Source organism: Varanus komodoensis, unplaced genomic scaffold (assembly GCF_004798865.1).
Source record: "Varanus komodoensis strain SLA01 unplaced genomic scaffold, ASM479886v1 scaffold4, whole genome shotgun sequence".
In the NCBI taxonomy this organism is placed as follows: domain Eukaryota; kingdom Metazoa; phylum Chordata; class Lepidosauria; order Squamata; family Varanidae; genus Varanus; species Varanus komodoensis.
The window spans coordinates 14,295,626-14,307,701 of NW_025335941.1; the positions used below are offsets into that span (position 1 = coordinate 14,295,626).

The following is a 12,076-nucleotide window of genomic DNA, read 5'->3' on the forward strand; positions in this document are numbered from 1 at the left end:
TATGTGCTCATATTTAACTAGATTATAGTCACAAGTGGATCAAGTATGCATTTTTTTCTTTTTGCAAGTGTTTAATGCTTCCATTTAAATCAATGAAACAAAATTTTCAAATTTGGCAGTGCTGTACTCCAAATGGTAGCTTGATTGTTATTCCTTTCTTAAAGTATACAGTAATGTCAGTACATACTTAAACTAAAATAAGCACAAGACAACATATTTAAGTCAGTCAGAATTTGTATATTTTCTGTTCATATTTGTAAGGCATATTAAACTATATTGATTTTATGTGCAGTGTGTGTGTATCTGAAGACGGAGTATAATAATTAGTCATATTTGTATCTTGAGTACTAAAATAGCAGGCTCTGAATTAAAGGGGGAGATCAGCATTTAACATATTAGAATTAATTACAAGGAATATGATACAAGACACACAAAAATATTTTCATGATTATACAGCATAGAAATAGTATACCTTAAATGTAAAAAAATTACACTGTAGCAAAGTTGGTAAGAAGACATCTTGATATGAAATAGATTTCCTATTTTAATATAAATTCAGTTTAGTAAATATACAGTTCAATCAATCATATAGTAGAGAAAATAGTTAATAAAGGAGATCATTCCTAGTAGCCACAGTATAACCAATCAACTGCAGTTTGGTAGCTAATGCGGTTCTTTCATACCCTGAATATGAACTAAACAAACCAACTTCAAACCATGGGTTCTGAAGCTGGTTTGTTCAACTAACTTGAACTTGTTTTAAAACATGACCTCTAATTCATGCATGACAACCTCAGTTTTTGTGAAAAGTGGAACTAAATTCTAGTGAAGTCCTTCTCCCAGCCACAGGGAAAGGAAAGGAGGGATAATAAGCAAACTGAGTTGTGAATTTTTAAGTGTTGGTTAATCAACTGATTTGCATACAAGAATTCATCTGCCTTTAGCCTGTAATCTTTAAGGTGCCCCACTAATGAAGCACCTTTGAGCTAGTTTGGAAAATGCATACCTTGGATAACCAGGATGGGATAACAGTTATGAACTGTGCCATCCCTGCAGAGGTAAATCCGGTACAGAATCTTGAATATTGGAAAAAGTTTGGAACCAAATTGATCCACTTTGATTTGTATCCAGATAACATAAATGATTACTTTTCATCATTTGTGTAAGCTGTTAAGAGGTATGCTGTGGTCAGGATTTTCTTTTGGGGAAGATGTTACACACATCTTCAAAGAGAAATGAGCAGATATTTTTCATTGAATGAACACATTTGGCAATAATTCTGAAATGAAATGAAATTTTGACACTTACTACTATGAGAAGGATATTTGCCACCTTCCTTTGCTTATGGCAAAGCAGTTGCCCATGTTGTAGGCATAGCAAAGGACTTAGGAGTTCAGCTCCTGGGCTTGTTTAGCTGTCATAGGCAATTTCCTGACTATTTTCAGTAATAAGCCCTTTTGAACATGCAATTTAGGTTTCCTTCATCATTACAGCCACCATTTGGTATTAGAAGTAGCAGCTTTGAAGATACGTGTAGCTCTGATTCCTGGCATGGCCCTTCTTAGAAATTAGCCACTGCTACAATGCCCTGTTTTGTAGGTTATGCCACCATCATTGTTTGCATGCCCCATCCTAAGTACTTAGGAGCCGATGCAGCAGATCACAGGGCTGTAAGACACATGGTGTTTAAACAGATGTCTGCAGCTTGTCAGCCAAGATATTTGAAGCTGTCCAGAAGCATGTGATGAACACACGCCTGAGAGCTACTGCTCCTGGCTGATGTTTGAAGGATGGCACATACAAAGACTTTGTTGCATGATATGAAGTATCTCTGACCCTGAAAATGTTGCCATTGAGTTCAGCAGAAGGGGGACTGTGTCAAAGCAGCTCTATCTGAATAGACTGATCAGAGCACAGAAAAGAGTTTTTGCACACAGATCCACTGTGATTAGTACAGAAAGGATGTAGAATGTGAGCAGACATCCATGTATGATGGCTACAATAATACTTATTAAATGTATAACAGCATGCAGAACTTCATTCCGCAGCCTTTTCACAGGAGTACCGTAACACACCTTTACAAATTTATCAGAAGTCGAAAAGCTGCAATTACTATGCAATCTAGAGTCAAATATTTCTGCAAATACTGGGGACTGAATCCATTATCCAAATGCAATACTCAGAAAAAGTATGTAGATGTGCACAAATTGGCAGTAATTCCACAATTACACTATATTTAAATAGGCTGATCAATAAAATAATAATGTCAGGAGGACTGGTCAGTGTCAGAACGTAGAACCTTGCTGCAGAGTGGATACTTCACTTTGTTCTTAGGTTTTTCCTTTTGTTACCAAACTCACAGAAGAAATACAGAAACAGAAGATTTTTTTTTTACTTATTTCATTCTTTTTGCAACATCCAAATAGGCAAATTCTATCTCCCGATCTGCAGGACAAGTATTTGTGAACTCCTCTCTGGCGTATGCATTGTTCAGATACCTCCAGATTCCGGTCATTTCCAATGGAAATTCAAAATTCCTATATTTTTTTGCCACAACCTTTAAGAAAAAGATGCAAAGGAGGAAATTATTAAACACATAACATTCATAATTGACAAAATGCTTAAACTTTTTTTCTAGTTTTTAAAAAGTTACTGAAGGAAAACAAAAAGGGGGTAGAAAATTATCTAGTAGGGCACTAACTAGTAACTTTAAGGAAACAGATTTTTCAAAGGAAAAGGGATTTTACCATTTATGGCAGATCCCATGTTCAGACAATATCAGGCCTGAACTTAAAGGGATAGGTCAGGATACAAAGTTAAAATAAGAAAATTCAACTCTAATTTTTTTAAAAAATTATTTACCTGAAAAAATTGCATAAACAGTACACTTATATAGCAGGCTTGCAATATTCACTCACAGCAAAACACGAAGTAAAAGAATTACTATTGCACACATTTTATTGTCTGTCCTTCTCCTGGACACACACTAAAGAGAAGAAAAGCCAGACCTTTATGATATGGAGTTTTGGCAAGAGATTGCAGTCGGCTAATGTGAGTTCATCACCATCTAAGAATTTCCTTGAGGAAACAGGGAGTTCTTCAGTGCTATAGGCATCGATTTCTTCAGGCAAGGGGGTATTTAAGTAGTTATTCAGTTTTCTTAAAGCCTTAAGCAATGTTTTTTCCAAATCTAGAATCAAAGAAAAGAGGATAACAGAATATAATTCCTACTAATAGTGTGTGTTCTGATTATTGGGATATCATCATGCTTGGGGAATCCTAAGGCTGGCAGGAGAAGAAAGGTCTTGAGAAAATAAGTTCTTGTAAGGTATGCACCAATTGCAAGATTGAGCACGTGTGTGGTCATGAGCCAGGGGAGGAGGATTGAATCCAGAATGTGTAGCCTCTCAGCCATACTGTCCACTCAGAGCATTCGCTGCCTCCAAAGAGCTTTTTTACAGAAGATAGTTATCACCATTCCTTTGTGGTTGCTGATGGATCTTTGGATCACAGAGGGACTCTCCAGTATCTCTGCGAGGTTTTTCCAAAGAGAGGAAAATGCAGCATTTCATGATGAAGCAAAAGTATCAGCTTTCCTCACTTCTGTATTTGTGCTATTCCACCATACCACAGCGCTATCTAGGGTACATGTTGCAAAAAAATAAAAAAACCAAGAAAAGAGAGTCTTCTGCATGAAGGTCGGATCTCAATCCCGTAGCAAAGCCAAAATAGATGAAGTGATTAACAGCCCTTTGTAGAAAAGCTCCAGCCAAGGAATGGTTAAATCTGCTGAGTGTTGAAGGAGGTGGAAGAAAGACACAGAGGATGAATGGAAATTGTGTGGGGCACAAGACATTGAATAAAACCCAGGGGTATTTAATTCCCCTCAGGGAACAGCTGCATACAGCCTGGCTGTGCTCAGTAGCCATAAAATACTAACTGTCAGCTGGAGAAGAGAAACAGAAAATGGACTGACTGATGCTTTATTTTGCTGGATGGCTTGGCTGACTGGCTAGAACACGTCAAACTGCAAAATTGTGTTTCCGTTCCCATTTGCTTTATTCAGAATTGTGTGCAAAGCATTCCCAAACTGTGGACCCCTTTATATGCCATATTAGTCACTTGTCTTCACCCACCCACATTCAATTTAGTTCTGATTTGTTGGTCTCGAACTGAGACTATAGAATTAACATATTATGTATGACTCTGTTCTCTTGTGTGTGGTGTGACTGTTCCAGTGTGCAGATTAGTGTACCCTTCACTATAGCCACTTGCTCCATCAAGGATGAAGCAGGATCCTGGGAAGCAGGCTGATTCTGGGAGCAGCAGATGGGACAGAGGTGGGAAAAGTCATTTCCAGTAAGAGGGTTCTACCCTTAAAGGCAACTTAAAATATATCTACAAATAACTTGTATTATAAATAACATTATTTCATATTTCTTTGAAGGAGCATAAACATCAAAGATGACTTGCACAAAATCTCCTGCACCTCTTTGACCAAAATTTGATAGGCATCAACCCCACAGAAGGGGTGACTTTATTAATATCATCTAGTTCTGCCAGGAAGTCAAAATGTTGCAGCCATTTGTTGATTTTACCACTATGGTTCAAAGAGAAGACAGCCAATACTTTGGGAGGAGGTTGGGAAAGCTGAAACAAGAGCCTGCCTCAGATCTTCTCTGAAGTACCATATCCATCCATGGCTCCGATCTGAAGCAACCCCCTGCCCTATTTAGTGAGGCCACTTGAGAAAAGTGTCTTTCCCCCTGCACTAAGCTTACAAAGATAACCCAGAGAGGCCTGCAAAAGGACATGTCACTGAGGAGACATTACTTATACCAACAATCTTTCATATGTATAACCCAGGGCGAGTCTGTCTGGTTTCTTCCCCTGAACAGCTTTGCCCATGTAAGCAGGTGAGGTACCATCAGAAAACAGGGAAGGGAAAGAAGGAAACACACCCTGTTGGAAGAACCTGCAACTTTCTCCAACTCTTTCAGCCCCATCCCCAAATGCTCCTTCCCTTAGCAACAATCAGGCAATATCACTGTGTTCCCTTCCTGCATCTTTATGACTCCAGCAGGTATGGCACCGATTCCCATCTCTATTCCATAGATATTTTCACACTTAGTGATAAACATATGGAAAGAGATATGAACTGTCAGGCCTAAGAGCTCTGCAATCCACGGGTCAAAAGTAAATGTGGGCACACAGAGGTGGACAGCCATGGACATCCCATTTGTTTGCTTGCTATGACTGGCCATTTTGAACATATTACTGTCCCGCTGCATTAATACAGAGATTGTCAGTGTAGCCAAACTACTGCTTTCTCCCATATGTTCCTGCCCAAATGGTAAAACCATCTTCAGAGGCTTCTCTTCAGATGGCACCATGGGTGCCATTACCCATAATGGTGTGAAGGTTACCAGGGAAAGAACATTCTCTGTGCTGGTCCCCATCTGTGGAATGCCCTTCCCAGGGAGATTTGCTTGGCATATGTATATGCTTTCGACACCAGGTTCAAACCTTCATCTTTCAGCAGACATTTAATTCCTAACCTGGTGCTTTGAATTAAGCTTGATCTTAAGAAACTACTCTTTTCACTTGTGTATTTGTGCTATTTCACCATACCACAGGACCATGTTCATTGCATTTATTGTTTTCTTATATTATTGTTGCTATAGGTTTGTTGTTTTATTATTGTAAACAACCTGCCAGTTGAATGATATAAAAACAAATATACAAACAGTTAATTATACAAAGTCTGTGAGTACTTACTTTCATTGGCATCTTTCCTTGTGTTTTTTATGAATGCAGAAAATTTAGCAAACACATCATTCCCTGCAGAGTAAGATTCCAGATGGTTTGGTGCAAGTTTAGGATATCTGAAGAATTTAAGACATAAACATTTACTCCTAAACTCAATGTTTCTTGACATTTTACTTAGGAGGCTCCTGAATGGATCTCATTTTCCATTTATGGCCTGTGACCAGATATTAACTAGGCTTAATCTGCCTAGTGCTCTCCAGTTTCCTTTGACTGCATCTCTTAGCATCCCAGAGTTATCCCTCAGAAGTTACCCTGCTGAGATTTTCAGTCCAGCCTAACTGGTAGATACCAGGTTAATGAAGGCTGACCTTAACTTTCCCTCATAATACCCAGTGGTCTAAGAAAACAACCCACATATATTCTGCTCCCATTGTATCCAGCACGGCTGACTACAGTACCTTGGTGGTGCTAATTTTTCTTCTAGAAACTCCTCAATTTTATTCACATCTATTTTCACTTCACCATCAAAAGTCATAAAAGGAGGGTTTGTTCCTGGAGCTAACTTCTGTAAGTCAGCAGGCTTCCTAGAAAAAGATAAACATGCTTTTTATATGTATTGAATAATCAGTTGCAGAGCAATATGGAAAGAATCAAATGTGCTTAAATTCACTTGAACATACTAAACGTATTAACTAATAACTTAAATCTCATTGCTTTACATTGGCTTTCTTAGCATTGCGTCCTGTATGAGGAAAAAAATCAATTCATGCCACATGTTACCCCAAACCCCAGGCACCCATGCATCTATCAGAGGAATAAAGTGGTCTATAAGATAAAGAAAGAAATCAACTCCAGGAGCCACTTCAGCCATCCAGCCTCTGCGCAGACCAATGAGGAAGAGGCAGGCGACACAGGCAGGGAATGATGCACCTTGGGACTGAATTTTAGGAGAGGTGGCTGGGGTGCCAATAGCAGGAAGATTAATCAACAAGGGTGAAAACCATGCTAATGTAGAAACCATCTGATTGTCAGGCAGATCCTGGTTGAGGAAAACAAGCAAAACTGCAGACTGTGGTAAACACACAGGGTTGCTTTCTGTGTTGCGTGAACCCAGCCGATGTTCGTGTCAGGCAGGAGGATACATGAACGTAGTTCTCTGATTATTGACTAGCTAAAGAAAGGGGAGACAAAAGGTTGTCTGAAGCAGCAGCATTTTAATTTAGCTGCCTCAGCAGAGCTGCTTCCTGCCCTGTAACTACAACTGGCCTTCCTCCTCCAGCCTCTGAGGCAGAACAGGAGATGAGAGGAAGTTCCTATCTAGCAGCTTCTTCCCTTTCTCGAAAGCTTCCAGCTGCTGCAGCTGGAAGGAAGACATGTGCAGGGGGATCTCAACTGATCACGAGTGGAAGACAAAAGACTATTTCCACCCACAAAGTTGTATACTGAAAATGGCAATTTCCTAGGTTGGGTACCAGCACAAATGTGGTCCTAGGGAGTGGCAAAGAATGGAGAATTTTCTGTAGGATGCAAAGGAGATTTGGAAAATGGAACTTTGGCATAGAACTGCTCAGTGGGTTTTTATGGAGCAGGACTGCAGTCTGTGAAAGGCACACCACTATCTTCTATAAGCACATGTGTGGAAGAGGCGGCTGAGTTGTAATTCAGTAGTTAGGAAAACAGCATGTGTTCGGTGGCACATTTGCTCACACTTTCTGGAATTCAGCCTTGGCATTAAAGGAGACCCCAGGTGTGTCCTGAAAAGCCCTCATGGGCATGACACTGATTGCCCCCTACCCCTTTACACTGTTAAAGGAAGGATGAAGATTCCACACCCGTGCACACACATACAAAGAGAAGTGCATTTGCTGGGTGGATACCTTTGTTTGCATTGGCTGGGACTCAGCTGATAAGAGCCCCCAGAGTTGTATCCTGATGAGCCCTAGCACAGATGCAGCTGAGGGTGGGTGGGTGGGTGGGTGTCCCGGCTGCACTAGCAAAGAGAAGATGATGAAAGTCAGTGCTCACATACATGAAGTGCATGAACGCGCACCAAAAGCAAGAGCTTCCTTTTCCCTGCTTCTCCTCCTGATTCAGAGGTGCATGGCAGAGTTGCAACCCCACAGCCCATTTGCATCTGAGTCTCATTTACTGGTGTGCATTACTGGCAGCAGAATGTACGACGGGTGCCTTATTGCCACCAAACTCAGTGAAAGGAACAGAAATAAGGGGAGGGAGGGAGAGAAAGCACAGAAAAGGAGAGAGCCCAGGGGAGAAAGATGAGAGAGGCTGGAGCTGAGAATGCAAGAGTGAGCGAAACAAACAAAGGGGCAACAGGAAATGAAGGTGCAGAAAGAAGTGGCCATAGAGTGCTTAGGATCACAGCCAAATGGCAGCACATGCTCTGGATTTGTCTTTGTCATTTCAAACTCAAGTGGCCTCAATGGCAGGAGTGTCTTTCACCAGCTTTGAGTTGTATGCAATTATGAGCATTCCTGGTACAAGCACTGGTGAAAGACACTCCTGCACTGATTATTGTCGGGTGCTCTGTGTAAGGCTGCCCTTGGCGTGTACAGAAACTGCAGCTCATGCAGAATGCAAGGGTGAGGCGGCTAACTTTAGCCTCTTTCCTATGGCAGGTTATACCCTTGTTAAAAGAACTGCACTGGCTGCCAATAAGCTACTGGACCAAGATTAAGGTGCTGCTAACATACAGAACCCTAAACAACTTGGGATCAGCTTAAGGAAGCACATTACTGCTTATGTCTGTGTCTAATCTTTGCAACCATCAGGTGGAGAGGGTACCATTCAGTCCTGAATTTTGACTCAAGGGAATTTGCAGTAGAAGATTTAGTGCTGCAGCATCCACCCATTAGAATGCTCACATTATCATGGGATGAGCCCCCACAATTCTAATGTTTAAAGGCCTTCTTTACTCACTTCTTTTCCCTTTTCCCCAGCCAGCTCTGGTTTGTAGCATATGGAACAATGTGTGTTTTTATTGCTGATTAACATGCATTGCACTGCTCTTATCATTATTGTTCTTTTGTGTTCTATTATTTGAGAAATAAATAAATACATAAAAATATGTAGAATTTCCCAGTTCATTTCCATGCTAGAGTCTGCAGGAGTGACTTTCAGTACTGAGCTAGGTGGAGCGCTGGTCCAACTCTGCTTCATCCTGTCATCTATGTTCAAACAGAGGCATACATGAAAAACAGGGCTGTAGAAAGATCTGTAATAGAGACCTGCTCTTTGTTATAGGCTGAAAAGGGCTAGAATTCAGAGAGGAAGATGGGGATAGCAGCAAATGGGTTAAAAAGAAAACCAAATTAAAAGTGTAACAACAATGTGTTCCCACAATTAAAGTAGCACTGTGGCAATCCTGACTCTAGCATGCCCCAGCCAGCTCTACTGGCTGGGGCACGCCGGGTGCTGCAAGCATTTTTTTTTTCTGTCCAGGCTTGCATAGGATTGCACCCTCAGAGTCATTTGAGTTGCCAGGCTCTGCTGAGCAGGCTTCACACATTTCATTTTTAAAAAGAGAATAAACTATAACTCACCGTTTCAAATCCACAGTTGTCACATTAAAAATAACACCCTTTAACCAGAGAATCATGAAGAGTCGCTGAGAAAATGGACAGTTTCCAATACTTTCCCCATCACTACCAGCCTACAACAAATAATATTATTTTTAAGTCAACTATTGAAAATGATTGGTATTGAGAAAATAAAAATAGGCCCGCAATAAACAATAACAGTCTCATTGAAATAATTAGTTTCAGTGCAGTTTCATTCTAGCCTTCTTCCAGTCAATCAGTGATGAAACCAGAGGTGCTACCCTATTTTTTTCTGGTGTATGTCCCTCATTGCAGAAACAGAAGGCAATAAACCAAGGGCAGAAATCCCACAAATTATATTTTACTAAGACCTGGTGGATTCAAATCACCTACAGCTTTGGAATCTGCTGCATGACGTTGGGCTCCTCGACCTAACATATCACACAGGACTGATGGGGGGGGGGGGGTAAAATGAGCAGAGGAGGAGTATGAAAACTATCCTGAGCTGATCTGATTGCTTGGATAAAGAGGGGATATATTTGAGTGTGCATGTGTGAAGCAAGACTTGTGTAGAAGCCTTCTCAGGAATATGTGGTGAGTCCAGATGACCCTGATCTTGTACAGTTTGAGGTTGCTTAAAGTTTTACATCATCCATTGACATTGATCCAAAGGTTACTGGTCCAAGCTTTGGCTTGCAATGTTTGGGAAAGAGCCCTTTTGTTGCTATTTCATATTTACTTAGCACCCTAAATTAAAACTTCAGTTTAAAAATTTCAGCCCCAGTAATGCAAGTCATCACCAGCTGTATCCTGGTTTCAACAGCTAACAACAAATTAAGCCATTCGTTTCCTCATCTCTCTCTGGGGTGCAGAACCTCCCACCTCTCAACCTGCTCCTTTCTGAAGAGGCTTTCTACCCATAGGATGGGGAAGACTTCCTAGGGAGAAAATTTTAAGAACAAAGTATGTAGGTATGTAGGTATCAAGTATGAATGTTAAAAAAGAGACCAAAAAACAGATTGTGGAAGCATAATTGTCATTTTCGCTTCCTCTTCCTCAGAACTGCCTCACAGCAGTACAAAAAGTATGCACACTTGGTTAATATGAATTTGAATTTTACAAGGATGAGTTGGCTATATTGGGTCTTAGCTTTAAAAGGAAAAAAACCCTGATTTCAAAAGCCAAGGACTTATATAAGGAAACAAAAACAGGTTTTGTCTCTGGAATTACTGAAATTATCAGCAATAATTACAGAGTTTCAAACAGTAATTCTACCATAAACAACTATAAATTTTACTGCAAAGAATCTATTTTACTGCATATTTTACTACAAAAAAACTAAAAAGATCTTTTAGACTAGCTGGGTTGGATCCAGACTTGGCTGTCCATGAATGGAAAGCTTCTTTCATTCACTTATTGTACAGAGAAACTGTAGGCGCTGCCTGCTGGAGCAAGGAAGTAGGGCAGCCATTTTTTGCTGGGTCTTCCTTCTTCCTGAAGTCTCTAAAGTCTCCTCTTTTCAGGGGCTGGAGGGAAGAAGGTAAACCAGAAAAATTCCCACCTTTCACCTTGGAGTATCTAGTTCCCTGAGTTCCATTTAACACAACTCTGGATGCAACTCCCTATAGCTATAAGAAGACTTAAATTAATTTTAACTCTTTCAGAATTGTCATGGCAATCAAATAGGAATGTTGGGCACTGTTACTTGAATTTTCTATTATACAGCCTGAATTCTAAAGCAGCTGAAGCTGGTACTGTATCACAACAAAGACAGGGGAAAAGGGGGGTTGTCAATCTTTACAAACAATCTGATGTTTAGTATAACTGTTCTTATCAGAGAATAAGAATCTGAGCTCCGATACAAATAAACTCCTTCAAGCCTGCAGTTTTCAGCATCAACAGAAATGACATAACAGCAATCTTAGCTGCTAGTAAGAGTTAAATTTAAAAAAAAAAAAGTTTGAAGAACAGGACCCTTGGTGATTACTAAAAAAAAGATGTGTCTGGGGCTGCATTGGTGCTTGTGGGCACCACGGAGCCTACCTGTAATATATATCACCCGTGATTCAGTGATTTTCCATTTTCAGCAGGCATATTGCATGTGCAAACCCACACTGGAAAACCCCAGGTGGATGCAGAACACATGGTGCATGTGAGCTGTACGTGGTCCAACAAGTGGGAGGGTGGGTTTACCTAGAAAACTGTTTGCCCTCCTATCAGCCATGAACCATTACCTGCTTCTGCATCCCAGCGTGTACATACAGCCCCATAAAAGTGTTGTGCCTGTGGCTAATGAGGGGGCGGGAATTTGTCAGATCTCCTGAACTCTGCTCCCTGGGCTCCAGTCTGCTTTCAAGCACACTGAGTGCTTGTGTGCCAGGAAGCGGATTCTCCATAAGCCCCATCCCTCTTCTGCACATGTCCCTTGCACCTTTGTTTGTGCTGCACATGCTATGGAAGAAGGTTTCTGGTTGTGCAGCTGGATATGTGTGGACTTCTTCTTGGCTTGCCTAAGCAAGGTCCAAACACGAAAATTCTGGGGAACAGAAGACAGCCAGATTCTACGAAACTTCGTCACAACCCTGCCCAACACACAGCACCCTTTGGCATGTGGGTGTCTCATTCAAGAATTAAGGCAGCAATATCCAAGTAGAGTTTCCTTTCTGCCTCCTCTTTGAAGCAGCTCTGGTCAAATGGTTTGGAGAAAATTGCCGTTATTAAAATATGGCCTACAATAATTTTGATTTAGA

At 40.7% G+C, this 12,076-nt stretch overlaps 1 protein-coding gene across 3 annotated transcripts in view; it reads right to left on the minus strand.

Moving 5' to 3' along the window:
* Nucleotides 1-2,395: 2,395 nt before the first annotated feature.
* The window catches only part of CLIC6 (chloride intracellular channel 6), an 18,153-nt gene continuing 8,472 nt past the window's right edge, over nucleotides 2,396-12,076 (minus strand). For 2 of the 3 annotated variants that reach the window (XM_044442327.1, XM_044442326.1), the window contains exons 2-6: nucleotides 9,330-9,439; nucleotides 6,228-6,353; nucleotides 5,779-5,885; nucleotides 3,009-3,190; nucleotides 2,396-2,557 (exon numbers count right to left, since the gene is read on the minus strand). In XM_044442327.1, coding sequence (XP_044298262.1) covers nucleotides 2,396-2,557; nucleotides 3,009-3,190; nucleotides 5,779-5,885; nucleotides 6,228-6,353; nucleotides 9,330-9,385 — 633 coding nt within the window. In that variant the 5' untranslated portion in view covers nucleotides 9,386-9,439. Of the gene's footprint in view, nucleotides 2,558-3,008; nucleotides 3,191-5,778; nucleotides 5,886-6,227; nucleotides 6,354-9,329; nucleotides 9,440-9,844; nucleotides 9,878-12,076 lie in introns of those variants that run through there. The other variant, XM_044442325.1, reaches the window with a different exon arrangement.